Genomic DNA, 25,308 nt, shown 5'->3' on the forward strand with positions numbered 1-25,308 from the left:
TTTTTGCTGTTAGTTTTGAGCTGTGTTTAATGTGTCAGATCATAGATAGTGCTAGTGTACTTATGATATTTAAAGCGGATCCGAGATGAAAAACTAACTATAACAAGTAACTTGTCTATATATCTTATCTAAAGTTTAGATAGTTTACACAGCAAATCTAGCTGCAAACAGCTTTAATAGAATATGGTTATTTCTTCCTGTGATACAATGACAGCAGCCAAGTTGTTTGTAAACATTACACAGAAGCAGGCTTATCTGCATCTTGAGCAAAAAAACCTAACCCCCCCTCCTCCTCCCTCCTCCCCTCTGCCTCTGCCTCTGAAATCCCTGGCTAGTAATACCCCCCCCCCCCCCTTCCCTCCTTCTGCCCAGACTGAGCTCCCATGAGCCAGCACTGCAGTTTAGCAGAGTCTAATCTAGTCTAGCTGTCATATTAACAATGCCAACAATAAGTGACAGCGTCTTAGGAAAAAGGCAATTTACAGTCCATTTACTCTAGTAAAAATGTAAGTTTTATATGTACCGGTATGTGTACAAGTTAAATATTTTTCACAATTGTGATCTTTCAAGTGGGAAATTATGTGTGTGAGGCAGAATGATGATATTAATTAAATATTTTATATAGCCAAGAGAGATTGAAATGTACACTGTTAGTAACGACCACAGGTGCATGTCAGCATTGCTGCATTTGACCCAAAGGTTGCCATCTGTTTTTATCTCATTATACTGAACTTAAGAGAGGAAAAGCTTCTCAACAGCAAAGAGAACATTTTGCTCGCTAGGTCAGCAGCATAACAGACAAATACCGGGGATCTGAGGAAAGAATCAAAAGCAGAGCTCTAAGAATATAATGCTGGGTACACACGATGCAATTTCCCATCCAATTAACAGGTGATCAGACGGGAAGTTGCATCTTGGGTACATGTCCAAAGTGCATCCGATCGATAAAGCGATTGATCTTCCAATTATAAGTTGATCACTTTATTGATCAGGAGCCGCTTGGACATGTCGGAAATAATCGACCAATTCCCGCCTGTCGGGTGGGAAATTGCATTGTGTGTACCCAGCATTAGGATTTGCTCACATTGTGCATGTTGCATTATGCTTTAACATAATGCATTTAGACCCGTGACCCACTAGAGATCGCAAATCACTCTCAAAAACGCTAGTGTTTTTAGAGCAATTTTACCAATAAGAACATAAGTGATTTCTGGAGTGATTTCAGGGAATTTAATTTCGGCCCCTGTATTCCCTGAATTAAATACTGCATAAATGCTGCAAATCACAATAACTCCTTTGGAATAGCTGCGATTGATTAAAATTAGTGAAGAGCTTTTTTGAATTAACGGCGGTTCCTAGAAAGAGCAAATGCGGCTGATAACACTCTAAGGGGTCCCAGGTCTAACGCATTACAATGCATTGTCCGTGTTGTGCTGAAGAGCCTTGTCCCGCCACTGGATGCATCTGCAGTCAGTTGTCCAGAAACATGCATGCAGTAGTGCCTTGGGAAAGTGGCATGTATTATATGCATGCAAATGAACCAGCCCGGTTCATATGCATGCATATAATACATGCCATTTTCCCAAGGCACTACTGCATGCATGTTTCTGGACAGCTGACTGCAGATGCATCCAGTGTCGGGACAAGGTTCTCCAGCACTAGAGGCGGAGATTCCACTTCCACCCCCCAAATTGTGCCCGTCCCAGTATAGGTAGCCAGATTTGCCCCCAGTATTATGTAGACTTTGGAAGATCTAGTGCTGGAGAACCTTGTCCCAGCCCTGGAACCCAACAACACTGACAGGTAACTGCTCCAGCATGCTCTGCTTCAAATACTCTGTATTATGTTAAAGCACAGGGGGCACTCTGCATATGGCACAATCCTCTGCGCTTTGAGTCCAAAGGCCGGTGCCTCCCGAGCCTCTGCCTTGGCTCAGCCCTGGATGCATCATATGAAACACGGTATAATGGATGCATAATACATTGCAAAACATGTGATTTATAACATGCTCATTTACAGAGTGCATAATGTGAGAGCAGGCAATAAGCAGGCAGGAAGCAACGTGCAGTAACTTATAGTAGACATGCAGCTGATTCAGGCATCATGTTTAAAAATATGCAAGCTATCAGGATAAGTAAAAGCTCATTTCCAATATTCTAACTTCATGTGACCTCTCCTAACACCCCCTAGCCTAGCACTGTCGTCTTCATCATCTCCTCTGCCTAGTAGCATGATACCTCCTTTCTGACAATCACTTCTTGATAGTACTAACTTTAACTCTTTCCCTACAAATGCCTAACCATAACCTAGCCTTTCACCTAACTACACCCTAGTTTATATGATACTTAATATCTGCCTTGCCCCATCCCTAACCTTTCTGCGATGGAGCGCCTGAATAGTGTACTGGTTAAAGACACCACCTCTGACATGGTAGACTAGGATTAAAAACCTGGCTGATCAAGTTACCTGTTCAGTAAGGTGTCCTTGGGCAAGGCTTCCTAATGCTCCAGGGTGGCCTTCTGAGTATGCCCTAAGTGGCTGCAGCTCTCAAGCACTTTGAGTCTGACGGGAGTAAAATGCTATACAAATATTACCATTATTATTATTATTATTATAAATGTTTTGCACCCCAGGTTAACAATGTTGACAACGGCTGCTTCTCCATTGTGGTCAACTTTTATGTTACTTAATCCATATTAATTGAAGATGAATTCTAGTTAGTTGATCTGGGTACTACATTTCCTACATTTTGTGTAATGCAGTTTGTTTAAATAAACCTGCATGATAAATGAACCCATGAACACATACACTGTACTAGATTTGCTATTCTGTTTTTAATTTGAACAGACAGGACATCCAGATCTGGGAACCAAGTCATTTATGGAACACAGACTCAGACCCAGAGGATATGTGCAGGATTGTTGTAAAAGGTATCTCATTAAAGAATAGCACATCTCATTAGGTGATCCAAGCACACTTACAGGAAATAATTATACATTGTACAACACAGTGTCCTTCATTGCTTCATATAACTAATGTTGGTACTCCAGCACTGACGGGAATCAGCTGATACCGGATAAGTGTTCTTTCTGGTTGCTTAAGACTCCATGTTAAAAATAGGCCTAGCAATTACACAGGACTATACAGTACCTCACTCTATAAACATACCATAAACATACCATGAACTCTGTATTAAATGTTAAAATAGAGTCAATTAAAGTATGTTAATCTTGGAGGAGCCATGAAACCCTGTCTTTAAAGAAAACCTGAGATGGTCAAATTAAAAGATTTTATACTTACTCGGGGCTCCCTCCGGCCGTATGAACGGCGATGTGTCCCTTGCTGTTTTCCCGAGTGCCTCCATTTGCTTTCGAGGAGGTCCGCGCATGCGCAGAAGAGCCACCTGGTGCGACTGAACCAGATTCCCGGGACCAATACCAAGCGAATGGAGGCACTCGGGATGAAGGCGAGGGACGCAGCAGTGCTCATGGGACTGGAGGAAGCCCCAGGTAAGTATAAAATCTTGTAGTGTGCTCGTCTCAGGTACATTTTAACCTCCCTGATCCAATTAATTTTCATAACCTTTTTTTTTCCTGTAACTTGCCAAAATGTGTCAAGCAAGGGTCTAGAATACAGTGCAGGAGAGTAGTGACGTGTATGCATGTCAATACTGTTTGCAGCATGTTTTGTATTGACGTGTACAACCGTCAATACCAAGAAGGTTAAAGGGTACCTTGGCACAATATAAAATTAAACACGGGGGGGGGGGGGGGGTTGTGTGTTGACCTCACAACTACGTAGTGCACCTGCACATAGTGCTCCCGGCCGTGGGCGCACGAACAAGGATGCGCGCCACTGGGCAGTGCCTGTGCAGTCAGTCGCGACCACCCCGACCAGGAAGTAAGTTTGGGGGTTGACAGGCTGCCCCGGAGGGGGGTGGAGGAGAACATGGGGAGCGGTGGGTATGAAGAGAGCACACTAAATGTGCCTGCTCCCCCCCCCCCATTTTTAATTTTATGTTGCTGTAAGGTATACTTTAAAGAGAAATTCCGACCAAGAATTGAACTTTATCCCAATCAGTAGCTGATACCCCTTTTTACATAAGAAATCTATTCCTTTTTACAAACAGACCATCAGGTGGCGCTGTATGGCTGATATTGTGGTGAAACCCCTCCCACAAAGAAATTCTGAGTATGTACTCTTGGCAGTTTCCGGTCTGTGAACCCTGTTGCATTGTGGGAAATAGCTGTTTACAGCTGTTTCCAACTGCCAAAACAGCAAGCAGCAGCTACATCACTTGCCAGCAGTAAAAATGTCACCATGTGATAAATGTCAGAATATAAATCAGGTATTTAAAATATTTTACAATGGGCAAACAATGACTTACTCATTTATACATAATTATTGTAAAAATGAAGCACTTTTTTATTACATTATTTTCACTGGAGTTCCTCTTTGAAGTGATCCTAAAGTCAGAAAAAAAAAAGACTTTTACTCACCTGGGGCTTCCAATAGCCCCCTGCAGCTGTCCGGTGCCCTCGCCGTGTCCCTCCGGATCCTGGGTTCCCGCCGGCAGCCACTTCCGGTTGCGCCGTCAGGAGCCAACAGGCTGGGAACGCGAGTGATTCTTTGCATTCCCAGCCACAATTGCACCCTCTATGCTGCTATATCAGCATAGGAGGGCGCAATTGTGGCTGGGAACGCGAAAAATCACTCGCATTCCCAGCCTGTCAGCTCCTGACAGCGAAACCGGAAGTTTGCACAGATCCCCTTTGATCTCAGCAGGACTCCAGAAGTACAAGCTATCTGAACAAGTCTATTGTCTCTAATGTCAACATACAAATACTCATCAAAGGACCTTCTCTCTGCCTGCCCTCCCAAGGAACAATTACAAATTAACACCTCACTAGCTCTCCGCTTAAAATCCTTTGGGATACTCAGGAAATGCAGAAGGGGGCGGAGAGGTAGTGGATCCAAGTATAAAAAACATATTTGCCCTCAGAAAAGCTTAATCACAGCTACACTCTGCAATGCCAGATCGATAAATAATAAGACTGCAACTATACATGACCTAATAGAGCTCTCTGATTTGACCTTTTTGACAGAGACCTGGCTTGGGAAGCATGCAGGCCCAACTCTTGAAGCAACCGTGCCGGCCAATTATTCAATCTTGCACTGTGAGAGACAAGTCGGCAAGGGTGGGGGGGTTGCCATATGCTTCAGATCCTCTTTGAACATAAGGCCCCTGCCCATAGGCCCCACTGAAACCTTTGAATGTCTTGCAGCTCAACTGTCAGCAGAAGTAAACATCAACATATTGCTCATATACCGCCCCCCAAAAAATGGTCCAGCCTTTCTTAAGGAAATATCTGAACTCTTATCCTGCGTAACAGTGGAACACCCTAGATGGATCATCCTGGGAGACTTCAATGCATGGGTGGATGATCACGACTCCCAGCTAGGAAGTGAACTACTTCTCATAATGAGTGAACTGGGTCTCTCTCAGGCTGTCAACCTCCCCACCCACACGAAAGGGCACACCCTGGATCTTATATTTCATTCCGGACTTTTAATATCACACATGGATATAAACCCAGTGGTATGGTCAGACCACCACACCATCCACTTCTCTCTGACAGCACCAGCGATAAAACACAGAGGGAAAGAACTCATAAAATACCGTTCACTGAAAGATGTCTCACCCCAGCACGTTCAGAATATCCTCAACTTCGACGCATTAACCAATCATTGCGCAGACCCAGACTCCATGGTCCTGATATACAACCATGCAGTGTCATCTGCCTATGACGCCCTCGCTCCAGTTCGCATCAAACGATCTACACCACTTCACCATGCACGGTGGTTTGACAGCTCACTAAAGGACATAAAGAAAGAAGTGCGCAGACTAGAAAGGAAGTGGCGAAAATCTCAGAATTCAAAAGATAAACACACCCTTGTCTCTCACCTGGAAAGCTACCAAAATGCGATCACCAAGAAAAAAATCCTCCTACCTATCACAGGAGATCGCAAAGGCCGCCAACAGACCAGCCCAACTATTCCGCACAGTTGATAGACTATGTAATCCATCCTGTCTAAAACCCACTATAACTCCCTCAAAGGAGCTATGTGAGAAATTTGCTTGCTACTTTGCTGACAAAGTATCTTCTATTCGGTGTTTCATTCAGTCCACAGCACCCAAGACTCATGCAACTAATGGAAATAGCTGCAAAAACAACCTAACACCCTGGACTGACTTCAAAAGTATTAGTGAGGAAGAGATCTCAGACATCCTCTGTTGTCTCCGCCAGACAACCTGCGACCTGGACCCTGGACCAACTAAACATATGCTGAAATGCCCTGACCTGCTTGGTCCAGCATTTCACAAAATAGTAAATTGCTCTCTGCAAGCAGGGAGGTTTCCTACCTCTCTAAAAGAAGGAATCATCAAGCCCCTTCTTAAAAAACCTTCCATGGATCCAGATGCTATGAGCAGCTACAGACCTGTCTCCAACCTCCCCTTCTTAGGTAAAGTTATTGAAAAGGCTGTCTATCTGCAACTTGAAACCAGGCTGTCAGTAAACAACATCCTGGACCCTCTACAATCTGGCTTTAAGAAACACCACAGCTGTGAGACAGCCCTCATCCAAGTCTGCAACGATCTGCTCATGGCAAGGGACAGAGGGGAATGCTCCATCCTAATCCTGTTGGATCTCTCAGCTGCTTTTGATACAGTTGACCATAAAATCCTGCTTAACAGACTGCAGGAGTACTGTGGCATCAGTGGATCAGTCCTCCAGTGGTTCAGATCATTCCTGACTGACAGAACACAGAAAGTATCCCTAGGACCTATAATGTCCAAACCTGCACCTCTACAATTCGGAGTGCCACAAGGATCAATCCTATCCCCTCTGCTGTTTGCAATCTACATGTTGCCAATCGGTACACTTATCCAACGACATGGCCTGACGTACCACTGCTACGCCGATGACACACAGCTATACCTGTCCTTCAAACCTGGTGGAACAGACCCTACCCCAAAAATAAACTCTTGCTTAGCTGAGCTTCAGGCATGGATGAATGATAACTGGTTGAAACTGAATGCTGACAAAACTGAGGTCCTGTTTGTCCAAAGCCAGTGCTCGCCATCAAAACAGCTCTATCCTAAAGCAACACCAATCAGGATTGGGAATTCAGACATAAACAGCTCCAACCTTGTGCGCAGCCTTGGCGTACTAATCGATGGGGAATGGAGTTTCAGAAACCAAATTTCATCTGTAGTTAAATCTTCCTTCTTTCATCTGAAGAACATTGCAAAGATTAAACATCTGATTCCCCCAGAGGATCTTCAAACCCTAGTCCACGCCTTCATCACATCACGGCTGGACTACTGCAATGCCCTTTATGCTGGCCTCCCCAAAAAGGACCTGCGTCGCCTGCAATTAGTGCAGAATGCTGCTGCCAGATTGCTAACAAACCAGCCTCGCCACTGTCACATTACACCGATCCTTCGCTCACTGCACTGGCTACCAGTAGAATGGAGAATACTCTTCAAGATTGGACTGCTGACATTCAAATCCCTGCACAATCTGGGCCCTGGATACATGAAGGACTTGCTGAAGCTGCACCACACCTCTCACAACCTCAGATCAGCAAGTTCTATAAACTTGGTCACTCCCAGAGTGCACCTCAAAAAATCTGGAGACAGAGCCTTCTGTCATGCTGCCCCTACTCTTTGGAACTCCCTACCACACCCAGTAAAGACAGCACCATCCCTGGAGCTATTCAAATCCAGACTGAAAAGCCACCTGTTTAGCCTGGCATTTCCAGATTTATAAAATTCTTCCTCTGTACCATGATGGTCGGAGCCATGCTTATGCGCTTTGAGTCCCACGGGAGAAAAGCGCTTTACAAATGTTATTTGTTGTTGTTGTTGTTGTTGTTGTTGGAAGTGGCTCCCGGCGGGGACCCGAGGATCGGAGGGACACGGCGAGGGCACCGGACAGCTGCAGGGGGCTATTGGAAGCCCCAGGTGAGTAAAAGTCATTTTTTTTTCTGACTTAAAGAGAAACTCCAACCTAGAATTGAACTTTATCCCAATCAGTAGCTGATACCCCCTTTTACATGAGAAATATGATGCTTTTCACAAACAGACCATCAGGGGGCGCTGTATGACTGATTTTGTGCTGAAACCCCTCCCACAAGAAGCTCTGAGTACCGCGGTACTCTGGGCAAACTGCCACAATGTAACAATGTTCACAGACAGGAATTAGCTGTTTACAGCTGTCTCTAACAGCCAAAACAGCAGCTACATAACCTGCCCACAGTAAAAATGTCCCCATGTAATAAATGTCAGAATGTAAATCTGGGAGAGGAAAGATTTTACAATGAGCAAACACTGACTAAATCATTTATACATAATTATGGTAAAAAATGAAGCACTTTTTTTACTACATTATTTTCACTGGAGTTCCTCTTTAAGGTTCGCTTTCAGCACAGCAGAGCCATAGCCCACAAACAGCCAAAGAAATTAGCCTTCACCACTGTGAGTACTGCTGACGATTTGTGCTGAGACTGCTGATTAGTTGAGTTCCAGATAACTGGTACTCTACTTTACCATGCTTCTCCTGAGTATGTATTTATTTGTAGGCATTACATCTTTAATTATTTAAGGATCAGGCTATTTTATTTGTTATGATGGATATTTCATTATACTTAGTTGAGAAATTAAAGTATTATTTTATTTATTTACGTTTGCTTTATAAATATGGTACTACAGTTTATTTTTTTAGAGTATGCTTAGAATAGATCACATTGCATTAGAAGCAGAATAACTTCAGGCAATATTCCTGGTAAAACATATGCAAATAAGTATTTCCATAAAGAATAAATAACTTCTGGTTAATTACTGTAATGATGTGGTTTAGTGAACCATTACTGGTTTCTCCAACTATGTTTCCATATATTAGAATCATTTTAAAGCGGGACCCTACTTTTTTTTTAAATAATCCTCTCCAGGTCATCATAAAACAGCAGTCCAGCAAGATCAACACCTGACTGGATAAAATCAATAATGTCTTCTTGATCGAGGAACAAACAAATATTCGGTAAGCTAATCTGTAGCGGTCTTAATAGAGGCCTTAGTCATAGCTTACTTTTACAAATCCTCAGACAATTTTATATTCTCCTGCTAACTGCTATAGTTAAAGCATACCCAAATTCAGATTTTATCATTAAAACTAGCCGCAAATTGATGAGCCTGGTTAATCACACACTACAAATATCAAACAAAATGCAATGTAAATATAAATATTCCACATATACAATATCTTGGTCCAGTGTATCACCTCCACCATGGACACCCAACAGCATTCAGACTCACCAGATGTATTGGCCACTACTAGACTGGTCAAATATGCACAAATCCAGGAGCCTTGGTGCTTCAGGATGGTGGCTGGACGGTGTAATGGTTCTGCCTCTGACGCAGGAGACCAGGGTTCGAATCTTGGCTCTGCCTGTTCAGTAAGCCAGCACCTATTCAGTAGGAGACCTTAGGCAAGTCTCCCTAACACTGCTACTGCCTATAGAGCGCGTCCTAGTGGCTGCAGCTCTGGCGCTTTGAGTCCGCCAGACAAATGTTATTTGTCTTGTCTTGGTGTCACCAGGGCCGGCGCTACCATAGAGGCAAAAGGGGCAATTGCCCCAGGGCCCCAGAGCTTGTAGGCAGGGCCGGGCCGAGGCAGAGGCTGGAGGGGCTCCAGCCTCAGGGCGCAGTGTAGGAGGGGGCACACAATTCATTCAGTTGTCATTCCCAATTGTGTTTGAAGCAGAAAGAAATAGGAAAAGGGGATACATGGCAGTGACTGCAAGTCAGATAACTAGAGATTAAGGTATTAGGGAGGTTGGGGGCCCTGGGGCGCCTCTTAGTCTAGTAGCAATTAGTGTGTGACGGCTGGGGGGGAGGGATGGAGGGGCGCACTTTGGTGTCTCAGCCTTGGATGCTGAAGAACCTTGTCCCAGCTCTGCTTGTAGGGGCCCCCAGTAGCTACAAGAGGAAAAAAAATTCAAATCGACCTTATAGTTTTTGAGAAAACTGATTTTAAAGTTTCAAAGGAAAAAAAATACACATTTAAAAACCCGCCGACTTTAATGGTTAATAGCAAATCCACCTTAAATGCTAGAAACCCTAAATTTGCAGGATATGTTAAGGAGATCATTGGGAATAAGAGGAAAAAAACAATTTTTCAAAAAGACCTTATAGTTTTTGAGAAAATCGATTTTAAAGTTTCGAAGGAAAAAAGTATACTTTTAAATGTGGTAAATGTCACTTTTAGTAGCAAATCCAACGGTAGTGTAATTTTACATGTATCAAAAGAAAGAGCAATACATTTCCTGACGGGGTTTCCAGGGGGTCTATACGCAGCCGCAGCGCTTTGGCCAGGGATTGCTATACAGCCGCAATATGGCTGTATGAAGATCCCTGGCATTTTTTTCCTATTTTCCCATTTTTTTTTTTATGTTTAGAGTGTGGGAATTTTTTTTTTTTAAATTATGTTGGGTCCCCCCTCCTGAAACTTTTTAACCCTTTGTCCCCCATGCAGGCTGGGGTAGCCAGAATGTGGAGCTCTGACCGATTGGGGCTTCACACCCTGACTATACCAGCTGCAAAAAAGGTCCCTAATGCTGATTTTTGTTCCGGGGTATCTGTTGGGGGGCCCCCCAGGTTTATTTTGCCCTGGGGCCCCATTGTTGCTTAAACCGGCCCTGGGTGCCACTTTAGTGATATCTCTTTAAGTCACCTTCACTCTCCACCTTTTCCTTGCATGTTACCTTGAAGAAATAGCTTGCATAGCGCAATTCCGTAAAAATTCATAAAAAAACTTTAAAAATTTTTTAAAATAAACTCACATGGTCCAGACATTTATGCACACATAGAGTTTTACGGGCTCTCCCCCGTTGCCAGGCAGGGCGCTGCTGATATTATGGCCTCCTATTCCTCATCCACTCGGCCCATGAGGAATAGGAGGCCATAACATCAGCAGCGCCCTGCCTGGCAACGGGGGAGAGCCTGTAAAACTCTGTGTGCATAAATGTCTGGATCATGCGAGTTTGTTTTAAAATAAAAGTTTTATGAATTTTTACGGAATGACGCTATGCAAGGTATTTCTTTGAGGTAACATGCAAGGAAAAGGTGGAGAGTGAAGGTGACTTAAAGGGATATCACTAAAGTGGCACCAGGATCCTGAAGCACCAAGGCCCCTGGATTTGTGCATAATTGGCCAGTCTAGCAGTGGCCAATACATCTGGTGAGTCTGAATGCTGTTGTCCATGGTGGAGGTGATACACTGGACCAAGATATTTTTGTATATGTGGACACTTTATAATCTCAGGATGTGCACTTAAAAGGAAGGTTCAGGCAGCATGTAAAAAAAATAAAAATCCAAATCCACTTACCTGGGGCTTCCTCCAGCCCCTGGCAGCCAGGATGTGCCGTCGGCGCCACTCCGCAGGCTCCCGGTGGTCTCCGGTGGTGAGCCCGACCTGGCCAGGCTGGCTGCCAGGTCGGGCTTCTTCTGCGCTCCAAAATGCGCCTCACGGGGGCACGCTGTTGTCATCGGACGTCTTCCGGGCTGAACTGCGCAGGCGCAGAACTACTGCGCCTGCGCAGTACAGCCCGGAGGACGTTCGATGGCATTAGCGCGCACCAGTGACACGCACGTTGGAGCGCAGAAGAAGCCCGACCTGGCAGCTGGCCTGGCCAGGTCTGGCTCACCACCGGAGACCACCGGGAGCCTGCAAAGCGACGCCGACGGCACATCCTGGCTGCCAGGGGCTGGAGGAAGCCCCAGGTAAGTGGATTTAGATTTTTATTTTTTTTACATGCTGCCTGAACCTTTCCTTTAAACGATTTTACACTAATTTCAATAGGTTTGCCTAACCTTGTGGTAGCGCACTCCGCATGGACCTGGACTTGATTTACTAGCTATAGCGCTTTGATATTTTTAGTAAATATAAATATGTTGTAGAAAAATATAAAGCACTATTAACAACATGTCACACTTAGGCCTCATTCACGTTAGGCAATGAGTATGGCCGTGCACTCGGGGCGCAAGCACATCCAATCACACGCCATACACGTTGCCGTGCATTGCCATGCTGATCCCATTCATTACAGTGAATGGGATCAGCGATGCGCTTTGCCAAAAATGCATGCGCATAGTATGAATGCCAGAAGTGCTCTCTATGCACTTCTGATGTTCTTGCTGATCATATACCATACGCACTGCCAAAATGCGCACGGCAGTGCGTATAGTGTGAACAAGCTCTAAGGCCCCTTTTACACTTAATCAGTTGCTCTCAGTTAAAACTGAAAGAAAACTGATTTTTCAAATTAACCAGTTCAACCCCAAGGGTTTTTACCCTAACAGACCAGAGCAATTTTCACGTGTCAGTGATCCTCCCTTTTATTTCCTAATAACTTAATTACTACTTATCACAACAAAATGATCTATACTCATTTTTTTCTTCACCAATTAGGTTTTCTGTGGTAGTAGTTTTCCTAAGAATTTTTTTTATTCTATATGCGTTTTAACGGGAAAGATAAGAAAATAATGGAAAAAAAATCATTATTACTCAGTCTTCGGCCATTATAGTTTTAAAATTAAACGTTCTCCTGTAGATAAAACCGACACATTTTATTTACCCAGTTGTCCCAATTATTAAACTGTTTAAATTATGACCCTATCACAATGTATGGTGACAATATATTATTTGGAAATATAGGTGTTATTTTTCGTTTTGTTTTGTTTTTTGTGTCCGGTCCATTATTACAAGCCTTTATGTAGTAAAGTTATAGTAAAATACCCTCATAAAATGTAGATTAAAAAGAGCCGAGTCTCTAAGGCAACTATTTTTTTTAAACAGATTTTTTTTTTTACAAGTGTTTTTTTTTTTGGGGGGGGCGCTTTGGAAGTGTAAGTTATTAATTTTATTAATATTGTGTATGTATGTATGTGTAATTTTACTTTTTGGCCTCAAGATAGTGCTAGTGAACACTCTCCTTTTATAGGAAGTGTTCATTTTTTTTTTACATTTAACTACACTGTGACGGCTTCCTGTTTTATGAATGGACGTGGCCGCTGATCGCGGTCACGTCCATTCATTCCAGGCATTGCGATTGGGTTGAGGACCCCTCGGCGGTCCTCTTCCCCAATCCCAGATTGTGGTGACCCAATGGTAAACGGCGGCGGGAGCGGCGCGCACATATGAGGAGCGGCAGCTGGAACGAGCGACTTATTAAAACGTCCTGTTGCCGTTAACAGGCTCAAACAGGATGTTTTAATAAGTTAGATTGTCATTACGTGGTTAATGCACATGTTTTCCTATGGCACCGTTTCCACAATACACATTTTAACTGAAAGCTTTTTCACAATACAATGCTATGGAAAAAATGCGTACTAATGCATACCAACGCATTAAGTGTAAAAGGGCCCTAAGCCACTATGGTTTATATTCACTAAATATGACGTGCTCTATTTGTGAACATAATTTTTTACTGACATTTAATGAATAGAGTACACCCCTATAAGAGGACAAAAAAGCTTGAACTACAGAATGTGAGTGCATAAATAATACTCAACAGAATAAACTCACATTCCATCTATTGTTCAAACACTGCGGTTTCCTGTTGCCTCATTTAAAGATCCAGAAACCTCATGCTTTAAAGGACTTCCGATGTGAAAAATATATCTATTTTTTACTCACCTGGGGCTTATTACAGCCCCTCGCAGCCCTCTCAGTCCCTTGCTTCAATGTCCCCGCTGGCCGCCCACAATGATGGCTACCCACTGGCAGGGTCAGCTCTTCTACGCCTGCACGGGCACTGGTGCCCGCGCATCCATGTCATCTAGCGCACTGTGCCTGCGCAGAACTACTGCCGATGCCATCATTGCGGGCAGCCTGCGGGGACACCGAAGATGACCGGGGCTGCGGCGAGGGACTGAGACGGCTAAGAGGGGCGGAAAGAAGCCCCAGGTGAGTAAAAAAATTGATTATACAGTATTTTTCACATCGGAAGTCCTTTAACCATTTCACCTCGAAGTGTATTTTGCAGAGCAATTTTCACCTGTCAGCGCTCCTACCATTAATTCGCCTATAACTTTATTACTACTTATCACAACGAAACAATCTATATCTTGTTTTTTTTGCCACCAATTAGGCTTTCTTTTGGGAGTACTTTTTGCTAAAAGTTATTTTATTCTAAAAGTTTTTTATAAGGAATAAAAAACAAAAAAAAAGGAAAAAAATCATTATTTCACAGTTTTTGGCCATTATAGTTTTAAAATAATACATGCTACCATAATTAAAACCCTCACATTTTATTTGCCCATTTGTCCCGGTAAATGCAACGTTTAAAATGTTTCCCTAGTACAATGTATGACGCCAATATTTCATTTGGAAATAAAAATGCATTTTTTCAGTTTTGCCTCCATCCCTTATTACAAGCCCATAGTTTATAAAGTAATAGTAATATACTCTATTGACATACATATTAAAGTTACCTAGTCCCTAAGGTAACTATTTTTTTTTTTATTATTATTATTATTATTTTTTTTTGTAATTTTTTTTTTTATTTGCCAAGTATTGGAAAGTGTGGGAGGTCAGGGGTTAAATTAAAAAACGAAAAATAAGGTATAATAAGGTCCTTTATTGAAAAAAAAATGCAGATGTAATATTACTATTTGGTCACAAGATGCCCTCACAAGTGTCTTCTGTATACGTACTATTAGTACTTCAGCCTCACTTCTCAAATCTGGCCCCAGTCCTCACTACCCTGTTTAACCTCTCCCTATCCACAGGCACCTTCCCCTCAGACTTCAAGCAGGCCACAGTACTGCCCCTGCTCAAGAAACCCTCCCTCGACCCCTCGCTACCCTCCAACTACCGCCCGATCTCCCTCCTCCCCTTCGCCTCAAAACTCCTTGAGCGTCTGGTTCACAAACGCCTGACCCAGTACCTCAATGCCAACTCAATACTAGGCCCACTGCAATCTGGATTTCGGCCTGCCTACTCAACCAAAACGGCTCTCACCAAAGTGGTCAATGACCTTGCCTTAGCTAAAGCTGAAGGTAAATACTCCATTCTCCTCCTCCTTGACCTTTCAGCAGCTTTTGATACAGTAGATCATCCCCTACTCCTCCAGTCCCTCCAATCCATGGGCATTCACGATCTCGCCCTGACCTGGCTTTCATCCTACCTCTCCAACCGCTCCTTCACGACCGCCTTCAATGAGTCCTCGTCCACCCCCAACCACCTCTCAGTGGGAGTACCCCAAGGCTCGGTCCTTGGCCCTCTACTGTTCTCCCTATACACATCCTCCATTGGCAAGGTTATCTCCTCCATGGGTTTTAACTATCATCTGTATGCAGATGACACCCAAATCTACCTCCACACCCCTGACATATCCACCACTACCATGGACAAGGTCTCCTCCTACCTATCTGCCATCTCCTCCTGGATGTCCGCTAGGTTCCTGAAATTAAATCTAGACAAAACGGAATTTATGATCTTCCCACCCCGGTCATCCCTGGACCTCCCAGATGTGCAGGTCACTGTTAACCACACTACCATTTACCCTACCTCTCAAGCCCGCTGTCTGGGTGTCACCCTGGACTCTGCACTCTCCTTCACTCCCCACATCCAAAACCTCACAAAGTCCTGCAACTTCCACCTTCGTAACATCTGTAAGATTCGCCCTTTCCTGACCCCTGCCACCACCAAACTCCTCATCCATGCCCTCATAATTTCCCGCCTCGACTACTGCAATGCCCTTCTGTCTGGTCTCCCAAAGACCCGAATAGCCCCACTGCAGTCCATCATGAATGCGGCAGCCAGAATTATCCACTCCTCCCATCGCTCCACCAGGGCGGCTCCCCTCCGTGAATCCCTCCACTGGCTTCCTATCCAGTCCAGAATCAGATTCAAGATATTGGGCCTGATTCACAAAGCGGTGCAAACTTTTTCACGGACTTTTGCGCACGCAGTTTGCCGCGATTCGCGCGATTGCGGACTTTTGCGTGCGCAATTTGCGGCAAATTGCGCGCGCAAAAGTCCGCGATCGCGCGAATCGCAGCAAATTGCGCGCGCAAAAGTCCACGGAAAAGTTTGCATCGCTTTGTGAATCAGGCCCATTGTGTCTGACCTACAAATCCGTCCACAAAACCTGTCCAACCTACATTTCTAATCTTACTCAGAGATACACACCAAGCCGCTCACTCCGCTCCTCCAAAGAACTTCGCCTGACCGTCCCCCGCATCACCCAGTCCCATGCACGCCTCCAAGACTTCTCAATAGCCGCTCCAACACTATGGAACTCCCTACCTCCACCCATTAGGGCAGCCCCCTCCTTCAACACCTTCAAGAAGGCCCTTAAAACTCACCTTTTCACTCTGGCCTACCACCCCTCACAATTGCTCTAAACCCACAGCTGAACTCTGGTCCCCTACCTCTCGTGTCCTTACCTCTCCCTCTAGATTGTAAGCCTTTGGGCAGGGTCCTCCTCCTTTTGTGTCCTACCTGATCATGCACCTCCATTACAGTGCACCCATGCTATGCATTTGAGTGAACCTAACTTGCCTAATCTCCATGCTCCCCTCCAGTGACTGACTAAGTATTACCTTGTACTCATACTGTGCTGTGTGATCTGGTTTTCTTGTATTCCTGTATTGTCATATTGCTGTTTGTCACCCCTAAATTTTGTCTGTAACCTAAATTAATGTCCAGCGCTGCGTAATATGTTGGCGCTTTATACATACAATAAATAATAATAATAATTAGTACGCAAACCCGAAGCACTGCTTCGAGGGGTTTTGTGAATGACGGCGCCGTCTAATAGACGGCTGCGGTCATTCACACAGGGACTTAGATCAATGAAGGGGAGGGACGTGATAGCTACGCCCCTGCAAGAAGTTATGGGAACTTGCAGGGACGTAGTTACTCTTCCCATGTGAGACGAAGTGGTTAATAGCTACTTTTCACTCTCTGTACCTGAAAATCTAAACTTGTCCATATTACCACCATGAATTAGACATAATACTAATTCCAGTATGAGTTGCTCATTGACCCCATCAGTTTTTTCATTGACCCCAATGCAGCACTTCAGCTTCTGTTTCCGTTCCGCTAGGCTCAGCGGTCCAGAACAAATTCTGCAGAAGGTAACTTGTGGTCTGTTCAGCAGATCGTGCAGAACGGATCCATTCAAATGGACACATGTGAACGGAATCAAACGTTAACATTGAATCCATTCGCATTTGTTCCGATCCGTTCCCTTCCGATCCGTGAACAGACTATTTTTTAGCGCTAATATGAACCGGGCCTTAGAGTCTTAAGGTACGTCTGACATTTTGCAGGGAACAACCAATACAATCCGTCACATATACAATGTTTTTTGTATTGCAATTTGTATATTGTCACAAATGACGCAATTCACCAGTTGTACATGATGTGACTGGGAACCACACAATATCGACAAGACCCACACAGAAAACATCTAACATGTCTCAAACATGCAGTGTTAGAAATTGAATTGTTCCTGGTACAATAGCTATAAAACAACTAGTCCCCTAAAGTGGAGTCTCTACAAATTATAAATCTATGTCCCTGTTCCAAAATGGGTATACAATCTCCACACAGGACAGGTGCATGTTCCTTCACAGTACTCAGTATTCTGCTAAACTCATAAGTCTCTGCAGTTGGGGTCATGTCAGAGTTTCTTTTCCTACCTTTTTCCCTATTCTTATCTCACTTAAGCATACATTTGGGTTATTATTATTATTATTTATTAGATTTATATAGCGCCGCCGCCAACATATTACGCAGCACTGTACAATAAATAGGATTACAGACAATGATAACAAGGGTGACAGAACAATACAGGTAACAGACCATAGATACAACAATACAGGTAATAGCAATAAGATACACAACACAATGCAGATAGGAGTACAATGCCAGATCATAAACTGGAATGGTAGTGGTAAAAAATTACCAGTTCCAAATTCTGGGTACAGTGCACACAGTCAAGTATGATACACAAGGGGAGAGGGCCCTGCCAAAGGCTTACAATCTAGAGGGAGGGGTTATGTTTGCCTCTTTGGTGAGGCAATGAAAAGACTGTATAAATCTTCCCATCATCCCATACTTAACTACTTTGGCCTCCTGGACGTAATAGCTACGCCCAGGAGGCCATGTGCGCGTCCGCGCGTGCACGCGCGCTCCCGGCCGCAGTTCGTTAGCCTGGCAATCAATGAATCGGGCTATGGTGCCCGATCACTGATTGCTCTCACCCGCTGAAAAAGCGACAGCTTCTCTCAGAAGCTGTGCTTTTTCTGGCTGTAACGTCCCCCATACGTCGCTCTAAGCGTATGTTACGCTTAGAGTGACGTCATGTAAAAAAACTCATGGCCGCCATCTTGTGGCCAAAAAGTAAAACTACAACTACAAGTGAAAAAAATAAAACTCCAGACACATTTACATTATAAAACTATGGCTTACATCCCACCCTCCCAAAATACCCAAATGAGATGTTTAATACAAAAAAAAACAAAAAAAAACATTACAATAAAAAAAAAACATGTAAATATTTACCTAAGGGTCTACACTTTTTAAATATTAATGTAAAGATTAAATATTTCTAAATTTTTTTTATTTTAAACTTGTAAATAGTAATAGATGCAAAACGGAAAAAATGCACCTTTATTTCCAAATAAAATATTGTCGCCATACATTGTGATAGGGACATAATTTTAACGGTGTAATAACCGGGACATATGGGCAAATACAATACATGAGTTTTAATTATGGAGGCATGTATTATTTTAAAACTATAATGGCTGAAAACTAAGAAATAATGATTTTTTCCCGTTTTTTTCTTATTCTTCCTGTTAAAATGCATTTACAGTAAAGTGGCTCTTAGCAAAATGTACCCCCCAAAGAAAGCCTAATTGGTGGCGGAAAAAACAAGATTTAGATCAGTTCATTGTGATAAGTAGTGATAAAGTTATAGGCTAATGAATGAAAGGTTAAAATTGCTCGGATGCATAAAGTGAAAACGACTGAAGGCTGAAGTGGTTAATGACTGTTAAAGTGATTGCAATCTGAAAAAAATATATTGCTCCCACACCACACAAGGCCGGTTCTAGACAAAATGGGGCCCTGGGCAAAAGTTAACAAGAGGCATCCCTGACACCCCCAAAAAAGTGGTATTAAGTGCTCCTCCCAGATAGCAGCCTAAAGGCTCGTACCCACGTACAACTTTTCCGCCCAGTTATCGTCCAAACTTGGTCTGTTGGAGGACAATCATGCATGCATATGCGTGACAAACGACTAGATGAGCGACTGATAACAGGCAGCTTGGGGCTTCACTGCTCTGTACCTCACCTCAGGAAGCAGAGGTGACAAGCTGTGTGGATCTTTCAACATCAATACCTTATTTTTCCATGGAATTTGATCCATACATGTTTTTGGACATTCATTTGCATGGGGATTATTGTTAAACAGAGGATAAGACCACACAGTCTCAGCCTAGACCAATTCCTACAGATGCTGTGCACACAGCCTTTAGAACTATTTGTTAGAATTGTGGTTGTAGGGGGTCACAAAGTCAGAAGAAAATATCACAAATTATAAAATATCATGAACTAATTGATACATAAGAATAAACTTCTTTTGCACTAGATTAGCACTGGGTTCTAATACAAACTCAGGTGATAAATCTCTACTTATGTGTAAGTTGAAAAGTAATCATTAGGTATTACTGGTAGTCTTTTAGCCCTCTTTTAAATCATGAGAAGGCTGCAAACTATTAAAAACATAAAAGAAAACAAAAAAAGTACTGGAATAGTGTGGAGAAGGAAAGTCCTAAGAGCTAGTGTACATGAGCTTTATATACCCTTCAGATATCCATTGATGTCTCAGCAATGCTACAGAATAACAAACTAATGCAATAAGGACATGATGAAAGGCCTATGTACGGTAGTCCTTATAGTATACTTTATAAATTGATAACGTACACATATAGTAACAGAGGGAGTTAGGAATGAAGGTCAAGCTCTTTCTCCATCTATACAATTAGGTGCACCTGCTATTACCCAGTGGGGGACTAGATGTCTATCAGAACACCAAATATGTTTACAACTGTGGTAAAGACATCTGTCACTCTGTCATTCTTGCTATCCTCTATAATAAAACCTCTGTGTCCCTGCGTCACGCTGTCCTTGTGTAGCTGGGTCCGCGCTTTTTGCTACTGCGCATGTGCGCAGCACGGACCCAGCCTCACAGAGACAGTAGGACGGGGCCAGGGAGCCGAGCGGGCGTGTGAGTGGGCGGCCGTGTGTGCGTCTGGTGCCCGCGTGCACGGCGGGTGAGCATGCATGCGCAGTAACAGGTGGCGGGTGGTGGCGAGAAAACACAGACCTAGAGCCCGTTTTTAAACAGGCTTGGGTCTGCTAGTCCTGTATAATAAAACCTCTGTGTCTCTGCATCCTGTCCCTGTGTGTGTCCCTGCTTCCAGACTTGACAGTTTGCTGTCTGTGAACCTCATTGTTGCATTGTGGGAAATAACAGCTTTTTCCAACTGCCAAGCAAGCAACATCTCCCTGTGTGCATATACTTCAGACAGTGGTGGGAAACGGGTGAGCAGGACGCATCGGTATGTGCATTGCCGGGGTTTTGCGGCCATGGCCTAGCGCCCATTTTTTAATGGGCGGGCTTTTTTACTAGTGTGATATAATTGTCTAACATGGACTTCAGCCTGAATTCAGGCATCAATGGCAAAGAGTGTTACAACTGAGGAATAACAACAAGCAGGTGCACTCAAAGTGGAAGGACAGTTGCTTTGCTTTTTCACCAACTACAAAAGTTAAATAGTTCACATTTGCAGCAATAAATAATACCTTAAAATGCTGATCAGGTTACTTTTATGACTGTTTCCAAAACACCTTTGCACCATCACTTTTTGATGTCTTTGATTACCTCCCACAGCTTTGTTTTGGGTTTCCCTTTTACTCCAACTATTTGAGCATTTTGGGGTGGATGAGGGGAAGAAAAAACTGCTCAGGCTGACCCCACTGCTCAAGATAATGTGTGTATGTAAATAAAAGCACAGGTAAATGAAATAAAATAAGAGAACATTTGTAGACATTGGGAAGCAAAGAATAACAGTGGCCACTTACAGCATGCTTAGTAAGCAGAGCACTTTGTATGCTAAATAGGGCTTGGCAAGTGTGTGATATGGTAGCTAGAGAGTACCCAGTATTAGGTAGCCAGAGGTACCCCCCAGTAATTGGAAGCCACCAGCGGGGCTCCCAAGTAATAAATAGCCAGAGGTGCCCAGTTGCCCCCCCCCCCTCTTGGTATAATGTGTTCTTACAGTATAGGTAGCCAGAGGTACACCTCGGTAGTAGCCAAAAGGGAACCCAGTATTAGGAAGCCAGAGGTAGTACCCAGTAAAGGTAGCAATCTGACACCCACTAAAGGTAACCATAGGAGCCCGCAGTGGTAGCAGCACCAAGAGGGTCCCCCCAGTATAGGTATAATAAACTGCAGTATAGGTATAATAAACTGTGCCAAACGTGGCAAAAAGTCCCTTCTAAAAGTAATATTTAACTTTTGTTAAATCTTGTAAAACCATGTAAAGCGCCACCTATGTATGCAATTACAACCACTAAATATGTGCAGACAAGGAGGGGTTAAAACAATATAGAAGTTCCCTACTACTGAGCGTGAGCTGTGTCTGCACCTCGCCTTACTGAAAGCTGTACAGCCTCATGTCTGTGACTTTAATCCTATGGGTGTGATACACTATGTCATTCACCTGCACAACCTACAAATACACCTTAGACATTTCTGGTGTGTACTGAAAATTTGCTCTATCGCTCCCTTTTCTATTTCATGTCTTCATATCCTCCAGAATTCCACAACCTTAGGTGCTGTGTGTGTGTGTTCTATATATTTATTATTTATATTAAAGTTGAGGTAAATAAATCATGCTAGCAGCAGTAGTCTATGGGGTTTTGACTTATTATTTGTATTTTTCTATACACAGTAAATGAAAATCTCTGCTGTAACAAAGTAGACTCATGGAAGTGGATACAATACAATCTTATTGTGTGAAATGGATACATGGAAGGACATTTCACACAATGCTTCTATGTCAGTTGTGTCACTCACCGGCGATATTTAAACAATGTAGGAAGGTGGAAAAATGCATACCAATAATGTCAAGCAACAATAAATTTAGTAAAAATATATGTAAACTTTATTTAACTCACCGATGAGCCTGGATCCAAACAGTCGGCATTCACCAGCATAGGTGCAGCCCCAGCCTGTACAAATAGAGAAACATGTTGGACACATTATAGCCCTACAAATAAATAACCAAAGAAAGCAAGATAGTAAGATTCTCCACATTTGCAATTTGATAACAGCTGACCAACACATTAACTTAGTAATCAAGAGCAACTGAGTAAAATGTATTCTAAGAAATGAGAATTTTCAACCATGACCAAGACTGAGTACTAAGTAAGTACACCATAATAGCTGCCATATGTATTTCCTTTTAAAGGACAGCTGAAGCGAGAGGTATATGGAGGCTGCAATATGTATTTCCTTTTATGCAATACCAGTTGCCTGGCTATCCTGCTGATCCTCTACCTAATACTTTTTGCCATAGCCCCTGAACAAGCATGCAGCAGATCAGGTGTTTCTGACATTATTGTCAGATCTGACAAGATTAACTGCATGCTTGTTTCTGGTGTGATTCAGACACTACTGCAGCCAAATAAATCAGCAGGACAGCCAGGCAACTGGTATGGTTTAAAAGGAGATAAATATGGCAGCCATATAACTCTCACTTCAGTTCCCCTTTAAACAATACCAGATGCCTGGCATCAGTAGCGTCTAAATCGCACATCTGAAATAAGCATGCAGCTAATCCAATAAGACTTTAGCCGGATACACATCAGCAGGACATCCAGGTAAATGGTATAGTTTAAACAGAAATAAATGTCAGCCTCCATATACCTCTCACTTCAGATGTGCTTTAACATGTTGGATGCTATTTTTAGATTGCCTTGTCAGTTTTGGGGATAATGAAGTTGAGAATTGTTGCTTTTAAAGATAAATGATCCATGTGTCAGTGGAAATGAAGACAGTCATTCTCAATGAGGACATGGACTTCAGTAAAACTTGGTTAGTTCTAACCCATTCCTATTTTAACTTCATAAAGCACAAAATAAAAGTAACAATTCACTTTAAGGTAACCGTAAGTTGACTGCCAGCTCTTCTTGTGACATTCTTTTCTTATGTTTACTGCTGTCCCTAGAAACTGGCAGCTAAAGGTGGCCATACACTGCTCAACTTGATGGCCGATCAAACGTCCGAATTGATAATTATTATCCAATCGGATGAAAATCGGTGCTGTCAAAAGCATGCCCAATCGAGCATACAACCAATTTTGGGCAAAAATTGGTCACATGTATTGATCGGACATGCTGCAAGATGTCCGGCCATTGTGGCCAATCAGGTGCTACCACCAAGCGATTGGGAATACCAAGCGATTGAGAATGAGCAACAAATGCAACAAAAACCCCCGGCACTTGTTCCCCATAGTGTATAAATGTGTGGGCATTTATACATTACCTGTCCTATGTCATCCACCACGTGGTACCCATCCATCTTCTCCTTCTTCTTCTTCCATTTGCGCCTCACATGCCACCAGCGTATAGCATGTGATGTGTGTGATATGTCTTACATGTGCTAAACGCCGGCGGTTTGTGAGGAGCAAATGGAGGAGCGGGAAGTGGAAGATTGATGGGCAATGCACGGTGGGTGGCATAGGACAGGTAATGAATAAAAGCACACATGGGGGGCACATTTATACACTATGGGGGCAGCGACAGATGCGGCGGATACGGCCAATTTCCAAGAGATTTCATGCTGAATTTGATCAGGAGCCGGCCTGTGTTGTATGGGCAGCCAACAGATCTCTCTCTCTAATCAGATTCAGTCTGAGAGAGATATGTCTCTTGGTCGAATCTGCCCATCATCGCTAGATGTGTGGGTACCTTTACCCTTCATGGAGGAACTAATAATTAACTGATTAGACAGATTAGGTTTCTTAGCCAGTCTTGTCCCTGATCAGCCTCTGGTTGCTCCTGCTTCACTCTTTATCCTTTAAGGTGCCCATACACTAATTCGATTTCCCGCCGATAGACAGCAGATTCGATCACTGTGATCGAATCTGCTGTGAAATCGATAACGCAAACGTGGACCAATCAACCGATTTCCATCTGATAACAATCGATTCTGTCAATCTGTCCAGGCGGAAAATTTTGCTTGATCGTCGACAGGCCGGGAGTGCGGTATTAGCGGCATTTGATTCGGCGACGACCGATGAAGCAATTCACCTGTTCCGCCGGCATGGGTCCCCGGGTCCGCGCTGTCCCTTTCTCTGGCTGGCCTTCTTCTCCATCTTCACTTCACTTCCTGTCCCATCCTGTGACCAGTGAAAGTTCAAACAGTAGAGGGCGCTCTACTGTTTGAACTTCCCCTTCTCACAGGACGGGACAGGAAGTGAAGAGAAGATGAAGAAGGACAGCCGGAAAAAGGGACAGCACAGACCTGGGGACTCGCGCTGGCGGAACAGGTAATGTAATGCACTGGTGGGGGGAGTAGGAGTGACCTGAGGCAGACGGCAGTGGCAGCTCCATAGATTGTAAATCGATTTCATGCTGAAATTGATTCAAAATCTGTGTGCAGTGTATGGGCAGCCATTAGATCCCTCTCTGATCAAATTCGATCAGAGAGTGATCTATCTGTTGGTCGCTCTGGTGGCAATCGACCAGTGTATGGCAGCCTTTTATTGATTTTAAAATGTACTTGGCCCAACTGAGGCCGGTTTCGCACTGTAAACCCGGCCTAAGCTGTAAAACAGGCCTTCAGGGAACACCGCGTTAGTGCATGGTGTTCCATATCTGGCCACCAGCCAAGCAGGAAGTGGCGCATGCTTGCGGTCACTTCCTGGTTTGAGGGTATGCGGAAGTGCTCGGAAACATATTGTAAAAACATTGTGACATCAACATTTTTAAAATCCCCACGTTGCCATAGACTAATATAACTTCTGGGCCGATGCAGGTCGCCTCAGAAGACTTGCAGTAACGTAGTTTTGCGCTAGTGTTAGATCGGGCAGTACTAGTGCAGCGTACTGCAACGTGGGGAGTGTGAACTCCCCCATAGGGATACATTAGGCTGTGG

The 25,308-nt window shown here is 43.6% G+C and overlaps 1 protein-coding gene across 4 annotated transcripts in view; it reads right to left on the minus strand.

Moving 5' to 3' along the window:
• DLG3 (discs large MAGUK scaffold protein 3) overlaps positions 1–25,308 on the minus strand; it is a 413,798-nt gene that overhangs the window by 213,285 nt on the left and 175,205 nt on the right. For all 4 annotated transcript variants that reach the window (XM_068247624.1, XM_068247623.1, XM_068247625.1 and 1 more), the window contains one exon: positions 22,326–22,379. In XM_068247624.1, the coding sequence (XP_068103725.1) occupies positions 22,326–22,379 (54 nt within the window). The remainder of the gene's footprint in view (positions 1–22,325; positions 22,380–25,308) is intronic.

Source organism: Hyperolius riggenbachi, chromosome 8, assembly GCF_040937935.1.
Source record: "Hyperolius riggenbachi isolate aHypRig1 chromosome 8, aHypRig1.pri, whole genome shotgun sequence".
Lineage (NCBI taxonomy): Eukaryota > Metazoa > Chordata > Amphibia > Anura > Hyperoliidae > Hyperolius > Hyperolius riggenbachi.